At 52.6% G+C, this 27,098-nt stretch overlaps 11 protein-coding genes across 11 annotated transcripts; 7 read left to right on the forward strand and 4 right to left on the reverse strand.

Moving 5' to 3' along the window:
- Window positions 1-198: 198 nt before the first annotated feature.
- Window positions 199-1,160, forward strand: KVR01_009024 (uncharacterized protein; the record flags this gene model as incomplete). The annotated part of the gene is made up of 2 exons (XM_044789735.1): window positions 199-276; window positions 549-1,160. 2 exons carry the CDS (start codon window positions 199-201, stop codon window positions 1,158-1,160), a joined length of 690 nt encoding a protein of 229 aa, XP_044641526.1.
- A 334-nt stretch (window positions 1,161-1,494) lies between these two features.
- Window positions 1,495-3,377, reverse strand: KVR01_009489 (uncharacterized protein). Its single transcript, XM_044785073.1, has one exon. It carries the CDS (start codon window positions 3,104-3,106, stop codon window positions 1,595-1,597), a length of 1,512 nt encoding a protein of 503 aa, XP_044641991.1. The 5' UTR covers window positions 3,107-3,377; the 3' UTR covers window positions 1,495-1,594.
- A 2,913-nt stretch (window positions 3,378-6,290) lies between these two features.
- KVR01_009096 (uncharacterized protein) lies at window positions 6,291-7,346 on the reverse strand. The gene is made up of 2 exons (XM_044794853.1): window positions 7,077-7,346; window positions 6,291-6,995 (listed from the first exon to the last, which is right to left on the reverse strand). The coding sequence occupies exons 1-2, from the start codon at window positions 7,273-7,275 to the stop codon at window positions 6,340-6,342; spliced, it is 855 nt and encodes a 284-aa protein (XP_044641598.1). The 5' UTR covers window positions 7,276-7,346; the 3' UTR covers window positions 6,291-6,339.
- A 785-nt stretch (window positions 7,347-8,131) lies between these two features.
- KVR01_009574 (uncharacterized protein) lies at window positions 8,132-9,346 on the forward strand. The gene has a single exon (XM_044782204.1). It carries the CDS (start codon window positions 8,363-8,365, stop codon window positions 9,239-9,241), a length of 879 nt encoding a protein of 292 aa, XP_044642076.1. The 5' UTR covers window positions 8,132-8,362; the 3' UTR covers window positions 9,242-9,346.
- Window positions 9,347-9,668: 322 nt separating this feature from the next.
- KVR01_009062 (uncharacterized protein) lies at window positions 9,669-10,494 on the reverse strand (the record flags this gene model as incomplete). Its single annotated transcript, XM_044787737.1, has 2 exons — window positions 9,669-9,970; window positions 10,065-10,494. The coding sequence occupies 2 exons, from the start codon at window positions 10,492-10,494 to the stop codon at window positions 9,669-9,671; spliced, it is 732 nt and encodes a 243-aa protein (XP_044641564.1).
- A 1,042-nt stretch (window positions 10,495-11,536) lies between these two features.
- Window positions 11,537-12,103, reverse strand: KVR01_009298 (uncharacterized protein; the record flags this gene model as incomplete). Its single annotated transcript, XM_044785369.1, has 1 exon — window positions 11,537-12,103. The coding sequence occupies one exon, from the start codon at window positions 12,101-12,103 to the stop codon at window positions 11,537-11,539; it is 567 nt and encodes a 188-aa protein (XP_044641800.1).
- Window positions 12,104-15,347: 3,244 nt separating this feature from the next.
- Window positions 15,348-16,739, forward strand: KVR01_009208 (uncharacterized protein; the record flags this gene model as incomplete). The annotated part of the gene is made up of 1 exon (XM_044788813.1): window positions 15,348-16,739. The coding sequence occupies one exon, from the start codon at window positions 15,348-15,350 to the stop codon at window positions 16,737-16,739; it is 1,392 nt and encodes a 463-aa protein (XP_044641710.1).
- A 563-nt stretch (window positions 16,740-17,302) lies between these two features.
- Window positions 17,303-18,305, forward strand: KVR01_008923 (uncharacterized protein; the record flags this gene model as incomplete). Its single annotated transcript, XM_044791778.1, has 3 exons — window positions 17,303-17,326; window positions 17,382-17,438; window positions 17,526-18,305. 3 exons carry the CDS (start codon window positions 17,303-17,305, stop codon window positions 18,303-18,305), a joined length of 861 nt encoding a protein of 286 aa, XP_044641425.1.
- Window positions 18,306-19,056: 751 nt separating this feature from the next.
- Window positions 19,057-21,409, forward strand: KVR01_009458 (uncharacterized protein). Its single transcript, XM_044788905.1, has 2 exons — window positions 19,057-20,131; window positions 20,210-21,409. The coding sequence occupies exons 1-2, from the start codon at window positions 19,270-19,272 to the stop codon at window positions 21,376-21,378; spliced, it is 2,031 nt and encodes a 676-aa protein (XP_044641960.1). The 5' UTR covers window positions 19,057-19,269; the 3' UTR covers window positions 21,379-21,409.
- A 282-nt stretch (window positions 21,410-21,691) lies between these two features.
- KVR01_009441 (uncharacterized protein) lies at window positions 21,692-23,223 on the forward strand. Its single transcript, XM_044784014.1, has 2 exons — window positions 21,692-21,800; window positions 21,861-23,223. Exon 2 carries the CDS (start codon window positions 21,873-21,875, stop codon window positions 23,205-23,207), a length of 1,335 nt encoding a protein of 444 aa, XP_044641943.1. The 5' UTR covers window positions 21,692-21,800; window positions 21,861-21,872; the 3' UTR covers window positions 23,208-23,223.
- A 327-nt stretch (window positions 23,224-23,550) lies between these two features.
- Window positions 23,551-24,432, forward strand: KVR01_009090 (uncharacterized protein; the record flags this gene model as incomplete). Its single annotated transcript, XM_044788042.1, has 2 exons — window positions 23,551-24,245; window positions 24,366-24,432. The coding sequence occupies 2 exons, from the start codon at window positions 23,551-23,553 to the stop codon at window positions 24,430-24,432; spliced, it is 762 nt and encodes a 253-aa protein (XP_044641592.1).
- Between the last annotated feature and the right edge of the window lie 2,666 nt (window positions 24,433-27,098).

Here is a 27,098-nt window from a genome sequence, read left to right on the forward strand (position 1 = left end):
CCCAGCACTCCCAGCGCTGGTTCCCCAGGGGAGCAGATGGAAGAGTTGAGTACCCGAGACGTTCTGCACCCCGCGACGCGGCTCGCGGTGAAGACACGGAGGTCTCTAGCATCCACAGCATACACAGCAGCGACTCCGACAACCAGGACGACAACGAGGAAGACGATGAGGGAGACTCCGACAACGCCTCACCTCATGATGATGCTCGCCATCACGCCGGAGCAGGAGAAGCGAACATGGACGGACAGCCTGGCCCCAGCCGCAAGCGCCAGGCGAGTGTGACCCTTACTGGTCCCACTGAGAAACAGACGAAACAGGGCTCGCGCGAGTCTTGATCCCAGCCGACCGCTGCTCCTGTCGGCCGAACTCCTCTTCCCAACGCCGCTCCTACCCGGCGTACTGCTCGTCCGGCTGGATTTGTTTACCGGCCTGTTACCACTGCGGCGGGAACTCATGTCGAGCGAACTCCTCTTGTTCCACACGGATTTGCTACTCCGCCCCCTCGTCCCACGCGTGGCATGTCCAATACAGGCCCAAGTGTCCCACAGGGTGCGGGTGCTGCCGGTATCCATCTGGACCCCTTCCAGCCCCCGAACAACTTCCCACGTCTTGGCCACGGTCCCATGCAGCCCAGACCTTACAGCACTCCCCAGCCGCAGCACACCGCCCCCAGCCCCGGCCCCAGCCCCGGCGCGCAGCAGAACAACTCCTCCGACACCGAGTCGGAAAAGACCCGCGCCTTCACGACGTGCCTGCACAACGGCCTCGCGTCGGTCTTCCACGGGGTCAGGGGAAGCTGGACCGCCCTCGAGCAGGAGCTTGAGGAGCAGCGCAAGCAGAACGGCATCATGGAGCAGACCCTCGGTCTCTACAAGAGTGACCACGATGAGAACAAGGAGTTGCGCAAGAAGTTGCGCGGTCTGAGTCTCGATATGCGCGAGCAGGAGCTGACAATGTGGAAGAACTTGGACAAGCTGAAGAAGGAGCAGATTGAGTGGTGCAGGCGTAACGAGGAGGCCGATGCGCGCATCCGGGAGCTTGAGCAGCAGGTGGCGGACCAGCGCAGGGAGCTTGATATCTACGAGGAGATCAAGACCGAGGAGGGTGCTGAGGCCTGCGAGGAGTCTGAGGACGATGTGGCTGTCAAGAAGGAGCCCTAGCCCGAGGATGAGGAGGAGCAGGAGTATGAGCAAGAGGACTCGGAGTGATCAGGAGCTGGTAGCTTCCTGTCCGGTGCTGGGTCTGAGCCTGGAGGTTTCATCAGAAACTTCGTCCTTTCATCCCGAGGCACCCATCCGCTTCGTTTCGGGGCGTCTCTTCTGGATGAGAAGGACTGTTCGTTCAGCACTCACCACTACTCAGTCAACGCTCTGGGATCAATCACCCCAGTCTAGCACTTCGCTAGTTTGCTAGTATAGGTTATTTTGTGATGGAAGGTGCCCCGACACGGCTTCCCCTGCCCTGCCACAGGGAGTGGGACATTGTCATAGAAAAGGAAAATAAAAAAGATATGTATTCTTAAAAAATGTTCATCACAGCCCGTGTTACACATATGACACTGGCTCGGAAGATGTATCTACTTGCATACATCTAGTCATGCTGCCAAACGAGACATGTACAGGTAATTCATAAGAGCCTCCGCTAAATACCGCTCCCTCGACCGTAAACTCCGCAGTCCGTCCTCCTGCAAGCACTTCGTCGCCGCTCCCAACACACGGCCCTCATTCTCCCCCCGCGCCGCCTCAAGCAGACCAGCCGCTTTGATTGTGAAACTCTCGCCCTGGACGGGGAAAAGCCGAGGCGCCAGCTCCCTGTCCCCGAGCAGCCGGAGACAAAGGTCCTCAAACAGGTCGTTGGCGACAATGAACCCCAGGACCGACTCGAGCGACCCGAGGTCGGCCCCCAGCTCCCCGGCCGCCGCCGTCGGGTCCCGCCTGAAGGCGTCCTGCGCGCGAGCCACATACTCCATCTCCGCGGTGAGCGACGCCGCGCTCATGTCGAGGTTCTCGCCGTCACCGTCGCCAAAGAGGGGCCTGTCGTAGCCGAGCCCCCTGCGCCACCAGACGTTGCACAGGACCGACGAGACGACGACGGGCGTCAGGATGACATAGCCGTACCACATGGTCGCGGTCATGAGCGAGCCCGCGCCGCCCAGGATGCTGGCCACGCCGACAATGGCCGTGTAGAGCTGCAGGCTGCGCGCACGCCGCCGCACCGCCGCCCACACTGCCGGGTGGCCTCCGAGATGTTCATCCGGGCCCCGTCCCCCCTCCTCCTGCTGCTTCTTATTCCCCCTTTGCTTCAGCGCCGCCGACGCGGCCGCCCAGTGCTGGCCCGCTCTGGCGCAGATGTAGCACGACCACGCGCAGTTGACGAGCGCGTACATGGCCAGCGGCGCGTTGCCCACGTACCCGGACAGCAGGTTGCTAGCGAGCCAGACCTTCCTGTCGGCGCCGCCGATGGCCATCAGCGTGCCGACGCCGATCATGACGGCGCCGCCGCCCAGCAGGAGGTCGAGGCCGAAGCGGCTGATGGCCTCGGTCCCGAGCTCGCGCCAGACGACGTCTATCAGGACGTCGATGCCGCGCACCCGCGACTCGTCCCCTCTTCCTCCTTCTTCTTGCTCCTTCAGCCGCTCCGCCCTCTCGCCGCGGAGCCGCCGGCGCTGCTCGAGCAGCAGGCACACGTTGGGCCAGCTGGCGCGGGCGTCGCGGAAGGCAAAGGCCGACATGGCGAGGGCGAAGACGCCGCCCACGGCCATGAGGACGACGGCGTGCGTGGGCACGGGCACCTCGTTCCACACGTTGGCGGCGAAGTCGCCCGCGTTGGCGAGCTCGAGGAGGCCGACCACGGGCGACAGGCTGTTCCTGAGCCGGGCCTGCCTTGCCGGTGCGAAGGTGCTTTTGGTCTTGCCGAGCCTGATGACGGGGAGCGTGTCCACGGCCGCGCAGAGCCGGGGGTGGCTGTGCAACGGCGGACATGGCGGGCTCGGACCTGAGTGGGTGGTGGTGGTCTTCTCATCTCGTATTATCTGATCGGCCGGGACGCCATCTGCGGCTTCCTTGCAGCAGACTAACGAGTCCGGGTCTTTGCTTATGGCTGCCATCTCCGCAGATTCAGACTTGTGACGATTACCGACGAGACGTAGCCCGGTTTCTCAGGTGAGCAGTTGGGAGAAACTATGCATGGCATCACGAGGAGGACCGCCTCGGAAGTTGCGGTGACTTGGCGGATCTCCCTAAAGGGGTGATCGCCGCAGTCATTCTCCAATAAGAAAGGTGGTCAATCTGTTTTTTACCCAAGAAGGAGAAAGTCCACGCAACCTGTTCGCGACTCCGAAGAGTGGGGACGTGGTTAAAAAAGGCCCGACCAAAGAGTTTGTCAGACCTTGAATTAGTGATGCTGTGTGGGTCTCAAATGCTGCAACGAGCAAGAAAAATCCGGCCTACGTGCTAGTGTCAGGGGTCAGACGGGTCAAAACGGGTAGAAGCCGGATTCCAAGGTTCTACTCCGTAACGAAAGAAGGCCTCAAAATCCCTGCTTCGACTTTTTTGGGGGGCGACTTGGGCGGATTAGTCCCGTGAACGGATTTACAGGGACCGGCCAAGACCTGCCATAGGGCTATCCTGGCGCCAATCTCTCTTCTCACCCACTCCTGGGCGGCGCTGGGCAGTGCCAAGGCAGATCACTTAGATGCGTCTGTAGCTTATTTTGACGCCGAGCAGCCATGCCGGCCTTCGGGCATCCACACACGGAATTTCCGCGTTCAGCCCTCCTGAATTTCTACAAACCGAGCATTCGGTCCCGGTCAGAGGGACCCATCATCCATCTCCATCTTGCTCTGTGAAACAATCCCTTATATTGCTTTGACCGCACACATCAACACTATCTCTAAAAAGGAAGGGCTGAAAACCAATGCCTTCTTCCAGGCTAGAGTCAAGGGCAGCAGACGTTACCAATGTCGGCTAGTGTAGGGAAAGAGTTGGAGGTCGAGGTGTTTCATCAAACCTCACAAATATATAATTCTACGAACTGTCTATCGCATCGAGCTTCATTCCCGTGAAACACCCAAATTAGTCCTGCCGTTACAGCGGACATGAGTGGTGATCAGAGCACCGTTGACCGACCCAGCCTAATTATTACTAACATCGAAGTGAAAGATTTCATGATATCTGTAAATATCCCAAACACTACCGCCGACAACCACTTCGAACAAACCATCCATTACATCATCACACACCTACTCGCTTGAGAGTCCGGGTTGGGATCGTAAAGAGTCGTCGACCAGTGACTCAGAACATCAACGGTGTACAGATCCCATTGCTCCCCGAGCCTCGTCTCTTCAAACCCCTGGAATCTGTCGAGGACCGCTTTGTTGAGTGAAAGATCCTTTCCAGAGGCACGTAAATTCTCCACGTCCCTGGTCGCCTCCCCCACGGCGACCGACACGGGACGGTACGGCACGTTCTCGCACAGGAGCACCATGCTGTTCCAGCAATATTTGAGCCCGTGTGGCTCCCACCATTGCCAATCCGTCTTCCAAACCCCATCCTCAGTGACGGTGTTGTCATGTACACAGCAAATTTCCGGCTTGGAGAACCTTTTTGATTGTGTTTTCGCAGGGTGCAGGACATAGACGGTGTGTCGGTATTTCGTCCTATCGGAAGAAGATTTCGAGGAGCCCATGATGAGATTAAATTTCGTGGGGATCTAACAGTCTAGGCTTGACAGAATGGATTTAGTTGAAGCTTTTGAATGGGTTGCATGGTTCACAATCATCATGCGAGGACTTTGCAAGCGATCACGCCCTTTTATCTACGTTGCCTGTTGTCTAATCAAGTAATGCAAGGGGACTAGGCGCCTCGAACCCAAGCTAGTGCGACTAAGACGAACAGGTGATCACGCGAGCGCCAGCTAACAGCCTTTAAATTCAACTTGGTCTCTAGAGCATGATCGATCCTAATTCTGAGAATTAAGAGACAGGTACCTCAAGTGATGAACCACTAGGCACGCCGCGATCCGCCGTGACTTAGATACCTAGATAGCTTCGCCACAACTTGATTGTTCCGTCACAGCTACCTAGGTAGGCCGGCGCTAACTGGGTAGAATCTGAATCGGGGGTAAACATCAGGAATAGCGAGGCTGATGAACAGCTAACTTCACATCGGCGCTTCCACCACCCTCTTCTCAAGTACCGCCAACAAAGGTCTGCGTGTATCTTCGGCTTCTCCGTGAACCATTCACCAGCCAGAAGCTCCACCACCATAGGGCGCTCCATAGAGTCTACCTATGTAGTTTCATGACTTTCAGCAGAAACTTCCTGTCTGCTGCCGGTAATTACCGAGTACTTGGTGGCGAGTAGTCGGAAGGGCACCAAGGCAGCCGAGCACGGTTGAAATGATTTGCGATTTGTTATGGCGTCAGGATTTCGCCATGATTCGCAGGAAACGGGCCGAAGCAAACATATGTTAGCTTGAAATTAGTCAAGGAATTTCCGTCGTCTGGTGCGAACCCTTTTATTGCGGGGATGAAAGATGGTAATCGCCTCAGTATACGTTAATAAGGCTGTCGATCTGAAATGCTTTCTCAGCGTCAGTGTGGTATCTTCGGTCCTCCCGATGAGGTGGCCGTCCTTCGCGAAGTCGGAGTCTTGAGAGACAACCCCCCCCCCCCAAGCCCCCAAGCTGTATCTCTGAGAATATTTGATTACCCGTAGATCCGCGTTTAGCGAACATGTTGTCCAAATTAACATCCATACGGACTAATCCGTCCTAACACAAGACCTTAAGTGTTATAAGGACGACATTAACACTTAATGTCAGAGCGCGACAAGTACTTCTTATTACACTCATTCAATAGGTATATATCTAGGTACTTCAAGATTATAGTTCACGGCTCTAGAAGGCCTATAACTTCATCGGTTATAGGTTGGATAAAGGGAGTTCTACCTTGTTGTAACTGAAGAATCGATGTCTGAGTTTGTAGTCGCCAATGCCCTGGAACACCGTGGGCACTTTTGACGATGCAATATTGACTTTCAAGATTCCTGGCCCGGGAGATTCAGTCAGTAAGTCAGTCTGTGGCTCAAAGTTTATCAGTCGCAGACAAAGAGCCAGACGCTCACTTGGCGGCGTGAAGAACGCCGCCATCGGCCGACCGACAACTGCCCAGGTGGTTTCTCTTCTATTCCACACATGCCCAGAGGAATATACGGCGCCTTCAAAAATTGATTAAGCAGTTCTGTATTAACATATTTGAACTTATTCAATGCCCAAAGTTTCCATGCCCCCGGTAAACAGTGGTTCAATTGTAGGTCATTGATCGTATCTGATTCCCAATCTACCATCCTCTATCCTCAACCAGCCGCGTAAACTGAAGTCTGTCCTTCGAACAAGGCTCTAGGATTTCCTTCAACACAGGTATCCACCAATCCTCGTGCGAGTGGCAGAGCACCATCGCGAATGCATATTCGACGTAGGTAGGGAAGAAACCACTTCGCTCCCAATCAATGATACCAGTGACAACGCCATCCTGAACCAGGATGTTTCTAGGCGACAGGTCCCCATGAGTCAACACGAAGTCTTTTTTGCGAGACTTCTCCCGCTCCCGCTGCAAGAATTTCTTCCATTTCCATTGAGAAATAGATCCCTTGTTGATGCGGGCCAAACACCAGTTGTCAAACTCTTCTTCTTTTTCAAAGGGGCCGCAGTAATGAATAAAGAGGCGGTCGTAGGTATTACGCACGGGCTGACGGTTGATGCACCCGATGTACGGCTGGGTACAATTACGCATCCGCTGTAGCTGGTCCCGAAGCTGTAATTTGATGCTCGCCTGTGCTTCCTTGCTAAGGCCTAGCCAGACATCGGCAAGAGGCACACCTGGTACCTTGTCGCTGACCATGGCCACTGCGACAGGCTTTGTAGGTCTGTGAGTGTGGATTTCATACCAGCCGAGGACCATGGGTGCCCGAATACCATGGGTTGCAGCATGATGCACTAAAGCAAGATGGCGTGGATCAGCTATCTAGAGAGCGAGAAGGACAGAGCGTCGAAACATTCTGATCTTTGGAGACATACTCATATCGGCCTCAGACTTATCAATGTTGCCTCTTTCAGTGACTTTAACAGCCAAGACTCGTCCGGCTGCTGTTGTGTGCTCCACTACAAGGGGCGCAATGCCCTCGCAGATCCGCTTCCCTTCAACCACAGCATAATATCTGATGCCGCGAAGCTGATCATGGAGGGAAGCGAGGTCTGTGTCTGTGGAGATGGACATGGGAATCGAATCTTCAATGGTTCAAATAGAAATGTGTCAGTGGCTGCTGAAGTTGATGAGGGTGGGCTGAGAGAGGGTCGATGTCGAGACGAGCGATTGGACTCAGAGGGGGCTGGCTTCCGAGCGGTCTACAATGTTGGGCCACGTGACCTATCGTATTTTTACCACTGTTATGGACACTGTATGTTGTTTGGACGCTGGGCCTTCAGCGGTCACCGCTGTATGAAGGCGCCATCTATGTCTTCGGACGTATGCTGAAGAGAAGCGAAAGTAGATAAATAATCCTGATGAGCTACAAACCTTAGTCCACTCCATCTCAACTCTCCTTCACCAACCAATCGGTTCCCACGATCTTTGGCGCGGTGAACTAGCATGCACTGATTGGACTCATCGGGACGTACTCGTCGCTTACCGCACCGGCGAAGCCATTGATCCCGCACTTATATGAAAGACGCAGCATGGACTTGACGCACTTGAAAGTCGCCAATAGGCTTCCGTTAACTATGCCGAGGCCGGACTTGATTCAGGCTAACTACTTCGATCTGTAGAAATTGTGCTACTTATGATTAATCTCAAATGCACAACGGTGCGCTGGCCGTTCGTCCGAGAATTGTTAACTAGCTTGCATCTCAAGGATAGATAATAAGTTACGCAAGACGAGGCAGATTAGTACTGCATGGAAAGAGACCTCGGATGTTCCAAATTGGAGATGCGTGATTTGAGGTTTGCTGCATGCCGATTACTGATCCTGCAGGCACCAGTTGACAATACTCTCTGTATTACGTAGTACATCAACCGCGCCTTTCTCGCATCCTCGGTAACTTAACGATGTTTGTCATCAGCTTCCAGGATATCAGTTCATTTCCGGCATACTTATCGACTTCGATTTGCCACAACTACACAGTTCACAAGAACATAAAATTCGTCAATTTCCATCATGTTCATCCACCTCTTGTTATCATTCCAAGAGAATAACACCGATTTATCTAAGGATTCCAACGACTAGACCAAGCGCCATACCCTGGGTTCGCTTCTATAATCTGACGACATAAGAGAATTCTCAGAGAAGACCACATCTCACACAGCTATGGCAATCAAATTCGCAACGTTCCTCTCCCCTCCCCTTCGAACGACTCTAACATCCCCGGACACCTCGTCACCCGACACAGGCCTCTGGCAACCACTGTCCTGTACCCTGGTCTACACGCCCTCATCTGCGGTCATCATCGACTGCCCAACCACCATCGCCCCTACACGAGACCTGGCAGCGTGGATCAAGGGCAGGCTACCTGAGGGCTGTACCCTAAAACTGTTCCTCACAACACATGCGCATGGCGACCACTTCTTCGGCTTCCCTATTCTGGAGGACAACTTTCCCGGAATCCAGGCCGTGGCTAGCCGCTATGTGATCGAGGGGGTTGATTCCCAGTATGCCCCGGACATGTATGAGGGCGTGTGGAAAGTGGGGTTTCCCGGCCTGGACGAGAGGCGTGTCGTGTTCAAGGCGCTGCCCGAATCGAATGAGATTGATCTGGATGGTAACATCATTAAGATCCATGACATCCAGCATGCCGATACGCACAACTCTTCCTTCGTCCACGTACCAGCCCTCGACCTCGTTGTGGCTGGAGACGTGGCTTACAACGGGGACTGTTACCAATACCTCGCTGAAGCGAATAGCGCAGAGAGGCGGGCACAATGGATTACGGCGATCTCTGAGATCATTGCCTTAGAGCCAAAGATAGTGATCCCTGGACACTCGTTCCACATCCGCTCCGATCCGGACGCGGGATACGCCAAGACTCTCCTGGAGAGCAATGTCGCCTACATCCGGGGCTTTGAGGAGGAGCTTCAGAAGGCCGCCAACGCGAAAGAGCTGTTTGAGTCGATGCAGAAGCGATTCAAGCGGTGGAATCTTTGGATCTTGAACGAAAGCTGCAAGGCTGCTTTCCCAGGGGGCGCCTAGTGTCAGCGAGTTGGGAGCTCGCTACAGCAATGCCATAGCATCAGGGCTATGATTGTGGCAGACAGATGTACACGATAGGAAATATTCGAAGTTATTTGATCTTGACCTTTCTACGCGAATGATCTTGTCAGTAAAATCCCTGTTGTGATATGCGTCGTGAAGGTTGGTTCGTCACCGAACGACCACTCAATAGAGTACCGCGGCATCCAGGGACATGACAAGCGGCTTGCTCGATCGAGCAAGTGCTCAATAGAAACACTCTGAGCCCAAGATGTCGGACACATAACACGTCTCGTGTGAATATACAAATAATTATCTATGTTTAAAATGTCAAGGGCTGCTTTTATCATGAATCCTAGATCCACCCGGGCCATATGCGACCGATGCTGCATTACCCGCTATATATGCAAGAACAATGGTGATAGCTTTAGCTCCTCCTCCTGATGCGGCTCGTGACCCTCTGCTTCCACTGCTCCAAGGCAATCGTAGCAAACACAGTCACGCCCTTATCCTTCTTCCAGTCCGAATACCGCTGTGCGGCAGGCGAGCCACCCAGACGCACTCCTGCCGAGGCCGCCAGTCTCAAAGGCCTCAGCCCAGACTTCCCCGACCTCGCCTGTGTGCTCCCAAAGATGTATCGTGGTGCGAAGCTGCGGCGTGGTACCGGCACGACAGTGACAGTGCTCGATGCGGGAACCACGGCGGCGCAGGTATTATCGATTGATTGTTCTTTCCCCCACGACGCGTACACTGCCGGCCAAGCTCCTGTCAGAACAACCATGATCCTCTCAAATGTGGGGAGATCACGAGGCTTTTGACTCACCCTTGCGTACACTCGCTGCCCCGCCAAGGAGGCTGGCAACGAACTTGGCCGCGAGCCTCGCTCCGGCCCTCATGCACACGACGGCGATGCGTATTGCCGCATCGATTACGACACCAGTTACGACGTCGATGGTCAGGCCGACGACTACTGCGATCCCGCACGCTATGACGGCCACGGCCGCGACGGCGGCCACGGCGCCGATCCCAGCCCCGATTGCAAAGTCCGTCAGGAGGACTCCGGCGCGGGAGGAGCTCGGCTTGTGTGTGAGGCCGTGGATGAGGTGCTCGCTTGCCCTCCGGCGCGCGCGGTAGTACCGGCCCCAGGTCGGGATCAGGGCGTTAGGGTCGGCGTCTATGGCGTTGATGGGCTGTGGGAAAGGCGTGGAGAAGGTTCGTAGGCCGGGGGCTTGGTTGATGGCGTCTAGGAACATTTCTGGACTTGAGTTAATGATATGGGGCGGAGCTTGGATATGTGCCAGTTATGGGTGCCAATTCCGAGGCTGCTGTTGTGCAGGCATCGAGGTGCCGGTTGTATTCATGAGTGCTGTGAGAATGCTCGACGACGTGTCGACTTTTGGTGCCGCGATGGATATATTTCAACGGGTCTGGCCCGGCGAGGTCTCCGCACAGCTACAGCGGGGTGAGAGTTTTTGATTGTCCTCGGCGTGCGTTGGGACACCGAGATAGAGTTCCGCACCCGTATCACCTGAACATTCGCCGACGTGACGGGGATTCAAGTGTTTCTCGACGTGGATCTGCCTTCGCTTCCCCGTCTCCTCAGTCTGAGAGCTGCCAGCAGATTTGGGACGAACAAACGGGTTAGAGTCGGAGCGTTTCGGAATAGGTCCCCCTGCTGCAACGCCCGCCCTGCAGATAAACTCTAATTCTGAGGACTGTCGTGATTCCTCACTTTTCCATTAGTATTCGGGAAGAGAAACAGACTTATGCAAGTCGAATTCGCCTTCCGGAGAATTGGTAGAGCAAATAAAATCACAATCCATACACCAATTACACTGTGTCCTGTACGCGGTGCTGGCTGAACGGCAGCATTTTCGGTACTGGGGAAAATGGTCAAACCCCGTTGCTTGGCGTCCCACTGGCAGTGCAATAACATAGCCTTGCGCATGGTGGTGACAAGTCCTGAGAGATGGCTTCATATTGAGCTCCCGCACTTTTCTGTTATTGTCTAGCAGCTACTTGAAATATTCTGTACTCGAAAGCTTTTGTTTTTTGAAATAGACAACGGAAGCATGTACACGCAGCACAATAGTGTATGTGAGAAAGGACCGAGGCACGCTGTAGCTGTATGAAATGCGAGACGTCTGAACTTGACGAGCATTCGGGCCTCCTCTCAGATGGGGTATGAATCAATCGTGATGACAAGCAGAACTTTGCTGAATGCGCCCCCTCAGCACCGCACCAATGACCAATGAGCAGAGACCAGGCCAGACCGGACCAGACCAACCTTGGAAGTCAAGCCATGGTGAAGTCAATACAGCTCATGTAGGTCTGGTCCGCCTCCCTGCTGTCCCACCACCACTGCACCGCGCACTTGCCGACCTCGCCACACGGCCCCGCCACGTCAGGCATCGTGATCTCAAAGTCGGTGTTGTTCTTGGCAACGCCCGTGCTCGTGCTGGCATAGTTCTGGAACTCGATCATGGGCTGCCCGATGACCGTGTTGGTCGCCAGGTCGATCACGCTCACGTTGGCGTCGCCCGTGTGGGGCGCCCGGATGTCAACCTTCATCTGCACGGTCTGGCCCGCCGTGAACGTCTGCACGTTGGCCGTGTTGTCTGCGAGCTGGTACCCCTTGCACATGAAGAACTGACACGACGTCGCGTTGAAGTCCTTCTGCGAGGCGGCGTTCTGCTCGAGCTGCTGCTGGTTCCCATAGGGGTCGCCCTTCTGGTTGTTGAACGGCTGCTCGCCGCAGGCGGTCTTGAAGGCGTCGCCGACTTGTCGAGCGGGAGGGGACGTCACGATGCCGTGGCCTGCGGCGAGGCCGATGATGGCTGTGAGGACTGCGACGGACTTCATTGTGGTTAGGTTCAGAAGATTTATTTTAAGAAGCGAAAGTATAGTTGGTGTAACGTGGGTTGAAGGAGGGTGAAGGGTCGGTAGACTTTTGGACTTGGATGAAGTCGTGATGATCAGTTTTGAATAAATGAGTGTTGTCAAGCAGCAGAACTGGGACGAACGAGTAGTATTGTGATGGAAAACTGTCTCTCACCTAGTACGAAAGGGACTGTTACATCGAGGGCGGTATTGGCGAGGGGGGATTCTTTATACCATGCGGCTCACCAAGCCACCCATCCCTTCTTCTCAACGTCCACTTTCCCTCTTCGGGGTTGTCTTTCGAAATGGGCGAGGAAGATCGTGGAGGCATAATAGCCCACCGGAACGGGATATAGGGTCCGTGTGTTGCGATGAAAAAAGGGACTACCAAGCTTCGATCCCATTGCCAAATCAGATATCAGACGATGAGTCTTTGCATGGACCGGTGGTCCGAACCATGGTCGAGAGGGATGCTTCTCCCTTGTATTACTCGTGTTTTGTAAGCCGAGTTTCCTCCAGCCTTGGCAGAGGCAAACCGCCGCATAGGGCGGCGGCATCACGGAACCTAATAGATCTGGCGCCCTGCGGGGCGGGAGGCTGCAATGCTTGGTGTGACGATCCAGTTCTTGAGGGAAGATCAGTGTGGTGATCATGGATTGCGAGAGGTCGATCTTCGCATGGATAGGCACTCTCGAGGCTTATTCTTCAGTGTCAGCCGGCATGGACCCTGCCCCGTCCGCTTGGGAGCGTTGCGGCAGACAAGCTCCCACAATGAAACACCAGGGGCGCGGTTTCATGTTGCTCCCGCAATCCCGATTGACAGCAGCCTGCACCTCGCATGCGGGTCCCAAAGGAGCTAACTGATGCCCGCATTGGCAATAAGAGCTCTGCTATGGCGAGGGTTCAAGCGCGCCTTGCTGTGTTTACGTCAGTGCGAGCGGCTGTGGCCCCGGCGCGGCGCGTCTTGTCCTATTTCTTCCCCCTGCCGTGGTTCTGGCGAGGATTATCTAGTCTGCTATAATATTTTCAGCTCGATGTGGCACCTGCAGGCTGCCAGATTGACAGCAGCAGCCCATCTGTCTTTCATTTCCAAGACTGTTGTTTCTTGGGCCAAGCTGGGACCCATGCTGAAACGCACTGGCAGGGCTCGGCAGATTCGGAATTGACCACCGAATAGTTTGTGGTGAGCATTCAACAGCTTGTTCTGGCCACATGCGACCGGAGATAGTATACTCCTGTAGACCTAGACCTCGGCAATGTATGAGTTGCAGTATCAATTACCAACTACAGTTAATCAAAATTCAAAATGTTGTCGCGCGCGTCTGTGTGACGCAAAAATATGAGATTGGGGCAAGTCTCGGGTGCTCTGGTCTGTGACAAGATTTGAGTTGGAAAGGGACAGAATATGACATGAAGATGGCTGAAATAGCTTCGGTGGTAGAAAAGCTTCCATCACAGTCGGCACGAAGGCCATGCCATATTTACTTTACAATACATCTCACAGACCAATGATGGCGCGAATGGGAAGCGAAAGAAGGCAGCGCATGCAGTATTATGAATTTTCCCGAACTTATCAATTAAATGTCTTTACCAGCTCTTCATACCCACTACTTACATATGTAGGTAGAAACATCTGGGAATTCTACGCTTAGGCATCGTGTTTCTGTCCAGTAGCTGGGTTTCCCTTGGCTCTCTCCCGAAAGGCCGAGGCCAGCCTCCGCAGGATGCTCGGCCCCTTGTTAATATGACAGTAACTGCATCGCAGATGACGGCACTGCTTGTTATCGCAATCCAGATATTTCAGCGACGTGACGGTCTTACATTTGCAACAGGACCATCCGGGACCCACCATCCCGGACTTTGCTTTCCTATCAGAACTATCAGTCTGTGCAGGCATTATGTAGATGATAATGTCTTCTTATTCCCTGGTCTGGGTGAGAAGGTTGGATAGGAAAGTTGGACGGGTATAATTTGAAGTGGCTTGTCAAGTACTGAGAGAGGCAGACTGTGTTACTGTGGGGAGGCTCTTGCGCGTTTATAACGTTGCTAACCTCCTTTTGAAATACAAGCAACAATAAAGGTGGGCGGTACTGCAAAGCCTTGTACGAACAATGACTTTATCTCAAAGGAACCACGGAGTCCAATGCCTGTAGATAAGGCTTGCCACCAGTGGGCGTGCCGTGGGTCGTCCGGAAATTATGACGTACACATCTCCATTGCAGAGGACTACAAAATTATAGACACATTTGAGAACCATTTATAAATATGAGGGCTGTTTGGAACCAGATCAATTATAGTGCATCATTATGAGTCAAAACTTTTACACTGACTACCTAGGTATGTGCTGGGGATTCCAGGAAGGATCGTAACTTTAGAAACAGCACCCGCAAAATTACTTAGACAAATCCGACCTTGCGTCCCTTATCTACTCTTGACCCGTTCTCTGAATGCAGATGCTAGCCTTGTGAGCAAGCCCGGGCCCCTGTTGATGGGACTGCCACACTGACATCTGACACGACGACACTGTTGGCAGTTGAGACACTTGAGGCTTGTAATTGTTCCGCAATAACAACACGTCCATACTCCACAAACAGGTTTGGCAAGCTTGGCCTTGCTCGCACGTGTCTCTGGCTGGGTTGGCATTTTGGGAACGGATCGGCTTCTTTGGGGTGGTTCGGAACTTCGGCAGAGCCAAGGAAATGGACATAAGGAGTTGGTCAAATGAACAACCCCAAGTACAATGGTATGGTGAGACTCCTGTAGACTTATGAATCTGTTGGAAGTTCCTTTCAGGGTGTGTGGGTAACAATGGTGTTATACTACGAAACGTCATGCGAGGTCAACATAGTGTTATCCAAACAAAGCCAGAGCACAAAGCGGAGGCCATCTAGTGGGTATGGTCTGCTTTTGTCACTGCGTCGTATACCCTTCGATCACTACACAGAAGTGTACCATATTCTTATTCCCGTTCAATGGCTTTTCAGCGTTTCTGCCACCACTGTCCTTTCCAGCCACCCATTATTGTCGGGTGATTCACTTGTAAGCTTGTTCAGAGGCATCAAACCAGTAGCCAACATCTTGAATTGAGATCAATAAAAGCCGACTTAATTTATCCTCTTTTCTGCATCATACCCATCCTATCACCCATCATCTGCAACACTGGAACAATCGTATCCTCACAATTACAAGTTCACATCCAAAACTTGCGCCTATCTCATCCATAATCATGGCTTATTCATCTTCGCAGGAGTACTCTTTGCTTCGCAACCTCAACAAGGTCTATCCCAAGATCCAGGGTGGCGAGGGAAACTACCTCAAAACTGCTGATGGAAGAGAGATATTTGACGCGGCAGGTGGAGCCGCAGTGTCTTGTCTCGGTCACGGAAACAAGAGAGTCATAAAGGCAATCTCTGATCAGCTCAGCACTGGAACTCCTTACCTTGCATCCTCATTCTGGAGCAGCCAGGTAGTGGAGGATCTTTGTCAGGAGCTTATTCGCGGTACTGATGGGAAAATGGCCAGGGTCTACCTGACAGGGTCCGGATCTGAAGCAATGGAGGCTGCCATCAAGCTGTCTCGCCAATACTTTCACGAACAGGATAAGGAAACTAAACGAGCCAATTTCATTGCCCGTGAGAGATCCTACCATGGCAACACACTCGGAGCTTTGAGTGTCTCGGGCTTCCTCGCCCGCAGGGAGCCTTATGTTCCATTCCTAATGGAGAATGTCCATCACGTCTCTGCGTGCTATCCTTATCGTCAGAGACTGGACGGTGAGTCGGACGCTGCCTTTGTGTCTCGGAAAGCAGCCGAGCTTGAAGCCAAGTTCCAAGAGCTGGGACCAGACACAGTAATCGCTTTCATCGCCGAGCCAGTGGTTGGCGCCGCTCTTGGATGCGTTCCAAGTGTACCGGGCTATCTAAAGGCTATGCAAGATGTTTGCCACAAGCATGGTGCACTTTTCGTCCTTGACGAAGTCATGTGCGGCATGGGCCGAACTGGCACTTTACACGCGTGGCAAGCCGAGCCGGGTGTGGTGCCTGACATCCAGACCAACGCCAAAGGGCTCGGCGGGGGGTATCAGCCTATTGCTTCCATGATGGTATCAGAACAAATTGTCAATGTGTTGAAGAAGGGAAGCGGCCAATTTATCCACGGCCTGACCTACCAGGCCATGCCGGTACAAGCTGCTGCGGCTCTAGAGGTTCAGAGAATCATCCGAGAGGACCAGTTGATGGCAAACGTTGTTGAACAGGGAGCCTATCTCGGGCAATGCCTGCATGGATTGCTCGGCAATCATCCACATGTTGGAGACATTCGGGGACGAGGCCTCTTTTGGGGTGTAGAATTTGTCAGGGACAAGGCGACCAAGGAGCCATTTCATCCGAGCCTCGAGGTTGCCCAGAAAGTGGCCGAGGTCGCCATAACATCCTCGCGGAGCATGACTGTCTATCCAGGCGCGGGGTGTGCGGATGGTGTCCGTGGAGATCATATTATCCTGGCACCGCCGTACACTGTGACGAGGGGTGACATTGAACTGATCGCCGCAACCATTGCTAGTGCTGTTTTTGTGGCTTTTCGGGGTATTTTGCCTCTGGATATGCAGAGCACTCAGTAGCAGAACTATCTGGAACTGATCTCATGGCCGAATTACTTCCTTATTCCAGCAGGTAAAGAGATTGTAGTACAGGACAAATAAGGATAGCTTAGACTTAACTTTCGCTTCGTTTCCGAACTAAACCTTTAGTACCCTAGGGTATTAAGCACAGAGTGAGAAGCGATCTTGTAAAAGCGATATATTCTTAAATTTATGCTCATAGAAACTAATTCAGTCACTTGAGATGCTATAGGACAGCATTGTACTACTGTGGAATGACACTGGCATCCTATGGGACAAATTCCTGGAGGACAACACTATAGGATAAATTTCTAAGCGATGAAATGGTGTAAGAGAACCTCCTTGAGACAGCACGTGACTCCAGATAACTAGAACGAAGGATGGATGGCTAGTCACCAACTGTGACTGAGTCACCACCCAACACCAACAAGTCGCGACACCAACAGCGGCAACGTCAACTTCAGCGTCATCTGCCCCCGCGCCCCACCCCCGGGTGCGACCGCATCAGCTTCTTGCATTTCCAAAGCCGGACACCTGCAACTGCAATTCATCGCCGCCTCAAGATGGACGACAAAAGCATCCTCGAGGTCAGTTGCGGCTGTTCTCTACACTCATCTTCACTGCTAACCTTTTTCGCGACAGCCTGAGCCTCGCTATGTCGACACGATTCCAGACAATGCAGGCAGCACTACGATCGAGGTATGACTGGGCGACACACCGTTTAAATACCAGAATGTGTCGGGCGATGCGGCTGTCCATTAGCTGACTCCTTTCTCCAATCTCTAGAAACCATTCCCCTTTCTTGACCTGCCTCCAGAGGTCCGCAACAAAATTTATCAATGTCCCTGCATTTACGAGACTCTCAGTTTGCGGGCACGTGGGCAGGTCTGGGCCTCGTTCGCAGATCTGCGGCAGGCCTCAATCACTCGTGTCAATAAGCAAATCCGCAATGAGACGTTGCCGATCTTTTACGGAAATCACGACTTCATCATTCGTCTTCCCCCACTTCCCTCGGACTGGCAGAGCATGCGCCCTCGTCACGAGGCTTACCATGACCACCCCTTCGAACATTTTTGGAGGAGGTTGGACGCCTTCACGCCAGATCAAAAGAACAACTTGCAAGAAAACTCGCTACAATTTCTTTCAAGCTTTACGCTTGAAATCAAAATTGACCCTTCGAGGCAGTGGCGCCTCGCCATGGTGGGCTTCTTCATGTCCAGCAGGGAGCTCGATTGCGACGAGGATGTGGTCTGGGAGGAGGCGGCCTTAGTGAAAACTGCGGGCGTGGACTGGAACAATTGCTTTCAGGTCAAAGAGGCTTACCTCAGGGCGGTCGACTCTTGCCTGTTAGTTCGTGAGGCCCACGACCTCTTCAATATGCCGGGGGTCTGCTGTCGCCAAGTTGACCAGGCCGCGAGTGCGCTGGCAGCTCTGATGTGCCGCGTCGCGAAGCTATGCCCCCATTTGACGAACAATGTCACGGCCTTGATCGACCCGAGCCATGAGTTTGCCGAGGATATGGCAGAGAAGCAAGCCCGAGAAACACTAATAGTGCTTGGACAATAATTCATCATTGATGGCGATGAATAGGCACTGTTGATGGGGCTACTTGTCTGAGGGATGACAAGTAGGAACGTCCATCCGAGTACGCGGTTCGTGAAGGGGATACTAGTACATAGCTCCGAAGAAGGGATCGGAGATTCGCACTCGCAAACACGGAGGACACCCATACACAGCCCACAGTCTATGTTGATCGTGACCATGGTGGCGAGAAGACGAGGCATGCGGGTTTGGGAGACACTCGCCTTGCGGACCCGACGTTTTAGGTAAACTGACCGGTGCGGGAGTCATCTTGAGACTCTCCTGGTTGGTCGTGCCAGTCTTTCTCCAAAGCTGTTGACAAAGAACCTATGTCAGCCTGAAAACTACATGGCTTTGGAACGAGATGTAATGCACTTATGGCAGTTTTGACAGTGTTTAATATCGATTTCGACGAAACCCCGGCGGTCCGTATTGTGCAAGAAACTATCATGATCCTTCGTACTGCGTAGTTATCTCGTGGTCTTGGAATGTGAATAGTTCACCTCGTTACCATTTCTCATACACTGGCAGAGCTGGGCGGCTAGTAGTACAAGTCTGAAGAGGGACCAATCACCTCCTGTATTTTGCCGCCACGCAGCAGATCGTACTCCGTACGAGTAACCAGTAGCAGTGAACGACTGACTTCCTGGCCCTACGGACGGCTCGAATGAAACGCTAGCGGACCGTAGCTGAGGGCTTGCGCCCCCAACATCCCCAAATTCGCTGTCACACAACACCGTCGTTACCACTCTGCCTTGCCAACCGGCGGGAGCTACCTAGGTTTAGAGTGTGCTCTCCAGGGCTCCATCCAGCGCGGCTGAAAATGCCTTGCAATGATGCCTAGGAAATCCGAAAATTATTAAATGTGGGTCCAGATGTCATTACACGGAGGGCTTGTCGTTCCTGTTCGCCTACATGTCTCCATGTCTTTCCGGCATCCTGTGGCATAATGGTTACCCATGTCAGCATGACAGTTCCGCCAAGCGTCTCTCCTAACCCTCCTTCATCGACTTCGGCACGGCCCACCCTGGAGACGAGTACTTCCCACCAGCCTTCAACTAATGAACATCTGACGGTGCGACCTTTGAACCAGATACCGCCGGACACGGCCATCTCACCTCTGTCATCTACAATTACACTGGTGACTGATATATCACAACCGCCCGTGACTACGTGCCACAGACCTGTGCCCGATGGCTCACCCTCAGCAACTTACACGGCTCTTCCAGCCGAAGATAGCCACACGACCGCCAAGCCTCCAAATAAAAGCTCTCCGGCGTCCCGACAAGACTGTTGGGAAGCTTTCCAGGACACAGCATGGGGCCTTGAGCTCCTCTCGCTCCTTTTTGCCCTGGCTTCCACCATCGCCGTCTGTGTGATCCTCGGACACGCGAACAACCGCCTGCTGAGCAGCTGGACGCTGCCGATCCAGCCCAACTCGCTGGTCTCAGTCTTCTCGACTTTGGCCAAGACCGCCTTGATGTTCCCCATCGCCAGCGTAATTAGCCAGATGAAATGGATCTGGTTCCAGGAGCCGCGCAGCCTGGTCCATCTGCAGTCCTTCGATAAGGCCAGCCGTGGGCCGTGGGGTGCCATGAGGCTCATTTGGGACCTCTTTTCCAAGGCCAGCGGCTGGACCGCCAAGGCTGCATGCGTTCTGACTATCGCCGCTTTGGCTTTCGAGCCCACGGCCCAGCAGGTCATCAGCTTCGAAACGCGGGAGACTCAAATTCATAATGCGACGGCACAACTCTTGGTGACGTCCAGCTGGAACTCTTCTTCCTTCAGCTTGAGTGCCGTAAGTCTTTCAAGTAAGTCGTTTGTCGATCACATTCAAATTCAAGGATTTCCGGGCGTATGAAATTCTAACACGGATCGGTCCCTCTAAGAACAAATCGGATTACAAACCTCTTTACTCAATGCGCTCAGCCCTCAACGTCGGGATTCCCTGCCCGAATTCGCTTGCACGGCTCGGACCTGTTCATGGGATCAGGTTGAAACCCTAGCTGCTTGCTCGGGCTGTGCGAGCGGGCAACTGCCGACATTCTCTTTGGTGGACATCAGCAACAGGAGCGACGCGAACACTTCCCGGGCCGTATTTGAAGCAGCAGCACCGCCCAGCGTCACTGTCGGTGCAGTGATGGACGATTTCCCGTTTCCCAACGTCACGATGCAGCCAATGTACTCCCTGTACGACGCGAAAGCGGACACGATGATGAATGTGGCCAGCGGCTCCTTTCTACGTTTTGCCGCGGTGGACCACAGTACTAATGAACCTGAACGTAACTCCTCGAGTCACGGTGTCTGGAAGTGGCGACAGAATGACACAGTGGACTACTATCTATGTCGCGTCCACCCTTGTGTCAGGACTTTCAAGAACATCGTCGTCCGGAACGGCGCGTACAGTTTCGGCAGCCAGACCTCAAAATGGCTTATAGCAGCAGGGGATCCGAGTTGGAACGGCTACCGCACCGATGAGGCAGCATCCGTGTCAGACTGGACGATCGATTTCGATACATCACAGAAGGTGAACCAAGTCCTCGGGACCATGCTCTCTCATGGAGTTCCTCGCTTTAGTGGCCAGTTACACAGTTACTACCAGAATGGCAGCATAGATGGTGCGGTCGGCTCTCTTCTGTACGAAAGCAATCTGACCACGGTCATGGGTGCTCTCTCCGACGTCATCTCCGCCGCGATGCGGAGCAAAGATAACCTTGCCGTCAAGAATCAGAGTGGTGTTGCCTGGGAGCCGCAAACGTTCGTCGTCGTCAACTGGGCCTGGATGGCCTGCCCACTAGTGATCCTAGCAACCACGACGGTAACGCTCGCAGTGGCAATGATTCAGACCTCCAAACAGCCGATTTTATACAAGGACTCGGCAGTCGCCCTGTTGTCGCTTGGAATCGGACACATGGACGCCCACACCCCGGACAAAGTCGTCAGGGGCGACACGGTGGGACAGCGCTACACGGCTTGCCAGATGGAGACGGATGCGTCGGGGCTCACCACAAGACTCTTCAAGGATGGCAAGGGGAATTACATGTTTCTAAAGTGTTGAAGGCAGTCAATGAATACGCAATCTTCTTACAGTTGTTACCCTCGGTCATGTGCTTGGACTGATAAGGCCCTGCAAATGACTGACCGCCGTGCCTTTTGGGCTAGTCATCTCACTGGATTGTGTTTTCTCAAACGCAGGACCGTTTGCTTTCGGGATGTAAGAACGAAACATCGAACCAACCAACAACGGGTCCCCCTTGTGATTGGACGTCTTCCCGTGGATCTCGGCAGGCTCAGGCACCCAACATTGAGGCTGAGTAGGTAGTACTATTTAGGACCTCATTTGCAGAAATTTCTAGGCAACCAAACCACCAAACCTAGACCATCTACACTGGCACCCTACGAGAATCCATATCCCTTTTGTGCAGCGGATGATACCGTCTTTGCTATACCCCTGCCGATCGCTTCACATCACTAGCTCAAGTACAGAACTGATACCTAACCCCTCCCTTCGTCAACTCGTGCTAAGAATCGCTACTTCAGGACATTGTCTCCATGCCTAAGCACAGCCAAGACGGGCTGGAGTGGGACAGCAGCGGCCTTGACCTTGTCCCTCGGTGGACGCGCCAGCCATCAACCGAGGCAATCGAGACGGTGTGCCGACAACGTCTTCACATCAGTAGCAATACCAGTTGCAGTATCACCTTCCACGCCGAAGGTGCGTTCAACAAGCTCTACCTCGTCAAGACCTATGAGCAGTCCCTGCTCATGCGTGTCACGCTGCCGGTGTGTCCTCGCCACAAAACCCGTGGCGAGGTGACCACCACGCGATGGCTTGCCGAGAATACGACCATTCCGGTACCAAATATCGTCGCCTTCGACGATACCAGCAACAACGAGATAGGTTTTGAGTGGATTTTGATGGAGCTGATGCCTGGGGAAACGGCATGGAGGAAGTGGAGAACACTCAAGATGGCACAAAAGGTCTTCCTGACACAACGGATCGCCGAGTTCCAAGCACAACTATTTCGACACAACTTTCCCGGGGCTTCATTCCGGGGAATAGGCACGCTTGGATGCGCCGCTGGTGGAGAAGAAAGCACCGGGCCTGGACAGCTGGTCTCAGGCATGTTCTTCATGGGCGACCATATCAACTATGACGGGGTGCACCGAGGGCCGTTTCGCTCAAGCCACGATTGGGTCAAGTCGTACTTGGAAATCGCCATGCGGGAGTTTGAGGATATCAAAGCGAATTGCGAAGAAGAGGACGAGGTAGAAGAAGCCGAGGACGCCTTGATAGTCGCCAAGCAGCTCCTCACACTTCTGCCGAAGATATTTCCACCCATCGAGGAGCCACCGGAACGTACCGTGCTCATGCATCACGACCTAGGGCCATCCAACATACTGCTGGATGAAGACGGTAACGTTTCGGCTGTGCTGGACTGGGAGTGTGTCTCAGCCATGCCGCTATGGGCGGTCACTGAAGTGCCCAAGTTCCTCCGGAACTGTGATCGAGAGGATGAACCTAAGCGTGAGACCTACGCTGACGAGACCCCTCCACCAGAAGGATCGTCAGGCAATGGACAGCAGGATCCTGACGAGCTGGATAACGAAGGAAAGAATGAACTGTACTGGATCCATCTCATGGAATACGAGACCACCCAGCTGAGAAAGATATACCACGATAAGATGAGGAGCATCTGGCCGGATTGGGACCTGTGCGTGGAAGAAAGCAGGCTTAAGCTGGACTTCTATGAGGCCGTGGCTCGCTGCTCAGACGGCTGGTTCCTCGGGGGAGTCCAGAGGTGGGTGAACAAGATCGAGGCGGGGGACTTTGTGACCCTGGAGAGCGTATTGAATCGGGGTCCGGTGGTGAAGTATACAGGTTAGAAACACTTGTAGGCAGCAGCGCTTCTAGACACAGCAACGTTGACCAACATTCGAACGAGCCAGTGAATATGGTTTGCTGTATTACCGTTCAGGTAAGTTAGTTACTACCTAGGTACCCTTCGCGCACTCTTCCGCGGTGAATCTGAGACAAATCAGTTGGATTGCTGCACTGAGCGCTTCATACGTCGTGTGTTTTATGATCCCCTCGAGCCTCAGCCCTCTTTCTTGGCCACCGCAAGCACCTTCACAAGCAACCACAACACTTGAGCAGTTTGGGTGTTGCAGAACCAACATACACAACCTTCAAGCTCATTTTTGCATCCACGGAGTCAGATCAGTCAGCATGTCTGATTATAACACCGGAACCCAGCTGGTCGTGCTTGGCTTTGCTGACCAGCCTGGCCTCGTCGGCAAGGTGGTCGTCAACGCCGTCGGCCCTCGTGGCTGCGTCGGCGATGTGGTCGGCGGAGGCAGCGGCCGTCATGGCGTCTCTGCTGTTCACCAGCACCGGTTTGTCCTCCGCGATGGCCAGTTCCACCCTGCCTTGGGCCCCAACCTTGCTTCCAACCATCATCAGCCCAAGAATATCCGTTTCGTTACCCTCGCTCTTCATTCTGGACCCGTTATCACTCACCACACCGTGGAGCTCAACGCCGCAGCTAGCACCCGCGACCTGGACCAGTTCATCCAGGTGGCCGGCCCCCTCTTGGGCGCCTTGGCCACCCAGTTGATCAATTTGACCGTCGGTACCAACGCCACCCTGGGCAGTGGCCAGACTCAGCAGTTCATGGCCGTCTCTTGGAGCGGAGTTGCCAAGCTGATCAGGCAGCTCGGCCCTACTATCACTCGCGACTTTCATATCCTCCACCCCGATGGCACGGTGTTCGTCTTCACCGACGGTAACCGTGACGGCACCGAGGCCTTCCTGCGTGCCTTGGACAGCTGCGCCGACCACGCCCTCGCCCAGTTTAACATCGCCGTCATCATTTTGGTCGTCACTATCATTGTCTGCATCGGCAAGGCACGCCAGCGTGGCTAGTCCAACATCAGCCAGTCTGCCGCCTGCCTAGAGGAACTCAAGACTGTAAGTTACTCATTCCCCCGCCGGCCTATGCCGTGGTATGTGTGCACGTCGCCCGTCTAACCGCCCGTCTGCAGCTTGTTTCGCAATGCGAAACGCGCCGCCGCCAACCCTTTTCTCAACCGTCAAGGTCGTCCTCTCTAAGCCGAGTATTCAAGTCGTCAGGACACATAGAAACAATTTGTGTTAATAGCTTGGGCTATGTCTTGGTAGTCTTTGTGGTACAGGGTGGAGGAACGGAGGGCCAGGAGTAGAAAGGGAGCAGCTATATACCCTGAGGTAGATCCGTTGGTACTCTGTCCATAAAGGTGGAAAGAATCACATGCATCTGTGCACACTATGATATCCGTGCCTGCTAGAGGTGACCTAGGGTCATGTAAACTGTAAGCAAGGCAATTACTCTCACTAGCGCCCTAGATTCCATGATGCTTCCTAGGCACAAGAGCCATGTATAGTGCCATAGAACACCTTATTTGCAGTGTGTTTACTGAAAGTAGTTATATAAGTAGGCCCGAGTCTTGATAGTCTTCCATCTGGCCGGTCCACTCTCATTCAATACTATCTATTAATAATAATAGTTTCTATTCTTTAGAGTATGACTAAATGCTAAGATTAACTAACTATAAGTGTTAGCTATCTAGAGTTAAAGATTAGTAGTAATAACTTTATTAAAGTAATAAGTTAAAATTAAGTTAATAAGAAAGTTAAAAATAATACTTTTATATTTTTATTAATATTTAAAGTAGAATAAATCGTTTATACTTTTTTATTAAAACTTAATTTAATTTTATAATTAATTTTATAAATATTTATTAAAATATTAATATTATATTAATTATTTTAAAATATAAATATTAATATTATATTACTTATTTTAAAAATATATTAAAATATTATAAATATAAATATAAATATTACTTTTATTTAAATAATAAAATAATATTTAAAATTAAATAAAGTATTTAAAGTTAATAATAATATTAATAAATATAATAATATATTATATATTTAAAGTTTATAATCTTATTATATTTTAAATATATTAAAAAGTAATAATTATATTAAGTATAATAATAATTAATATAAAGTATAATCACACCTACACTATTATAGTACCTACTTAAGTCCCCTAGTAAAGGTATAAGGACGTACTATATAAACACCACTAACTCACCACCAACTCTATAGCTAAGTACTTAGACTCTCTTTCCTTTTGTGCAACATCGAGATATTTACCTAGGAACCATAATATGCATGTAAATAGTCAGTTAGAGGGGCAGGATTGACCAGCTGACTGCGCACAGACCACTTCTTCGAGCTTACCTCGAAGATCCCAGCCAAGCCCTTCTGGCTGGGCTTCCTCCTCTTTGCACCACACACGAATATAATACACTTGCACCCACTTGACGTACCGCAGGTACAGCCCGAGCCCGCTGTGCTCCTAAATAATTTACCTAGTACAATACGCAGAACTTGAAGACTCAAATCCTCCAACAAGACCTCGCCATTCAGTGACCACGGTTCCCGCTTTGCTTGCATAACGCCCTACTACACTTCTAGCTATAGTCGACAGAGACCCGTCGTTGTCCACAATGGTCCAATTCGACTCCACTCCAGCGCTCATAGTGGTCGACATGCAGAACGGCTTCTGCCACAAGGATGGCAGCTTCGCAAGACTGGGGATACCGACTGACCCGACAACGATTGTTCCTCGTATCAATGAGCTATGCTCCGAATCTCGCGCTACGGGCGTCCCCATCTATTTCCTGAAGACAGGATACAAGGCCGACTACTCGGATAGACGCGGTCGTGATAGAGGGGATCGACTCGAACAATTCCAGGGTCTTTTACAGGGTTCTTGGGATGCCGATATTCTAGACGAACTCACGCCTGAGCTCGACGACAATGTCATCAATAAGACCGGATTTTCTGGCTTTTTTCGCACGTCACTGGAGAATACACTAAGAGACCGAGGAGTCGACCATTTGATTTTGACTGGGGTGGGAACTGATGTATGTGTAGAGACTACGGCAAGAGACGCCTATCAATTGAACTTCGCCGTCACTACCGTAAGTGATGCTACCGGGACATGCAATGAGGCGGACCATCTAGCCGCTCTGCACGCCCTGCGATACTTTGGTGGCACAGCCTCGACATCGGAAGTGATTGAAGCCTTGCGGAAGCTGCGAAACTCAAACCATGTATGACGGAAGGAGTTTGGACCTTCAGTGCAGGTGCTTACGCGTTTGCTTAATTAGCGTTTGGAATGATATGAAAAGAGTCCGTTAATAAGACTAGCTCTTAATATAATACTATGGGTGTACACTATGACTTGTGTGTTTCAGTCCATGCTAGTGCACACATTGTCATCGATGATATCTAGTCAACACATTAAGTCACCAGGATGCCTCTATCCCTGCAATTCAACGCTGTGTCCTGGGCTCACGGCCTCGCGCACATGCATATCCCTTGTCGATCCGGTCGGTAGCAGCTCCAGACCCTGAGGCTGTGGGGTGTGTAGCTCTGACTTGACAAATGGTGACTGCCCCTGCCCCTGGCTTGGTGCACGATCCGGCTCGTGTGGTGGAGTGGCATCCTCGACACCCCTCATCCTCCTTTTCCTGACGCACCAAAAGATCCCAATCGCTATACCAGCAAGGCCTACCACGGCGCCCATAACGATGCCGGCAATAGCGCCTGCAGAGATCTCGCTCTCTGCCGAGGGACTGCTCGTCGGCGTTATGGCCGGAGTGGCCAAGTCCTCGGCCCTCCAGTTGATTTGAATCCTACGCGTTCATGGTGAGCTTGTG

This window comes from Diaporthe batatas (assembly GCF_019321695.1).
Source record: "Diaporthe batatas strain CRI 302-4 chromosome Unknown Contig00011, whole genome shotgun sequence".
Classification (NCBI taxonomy): Eukaryota; Fungi; Ascomycota; class Sordariomycetes; order Diaporthales; family Diaporthaceae; genus Diaporthe; species Diaporthe batatas.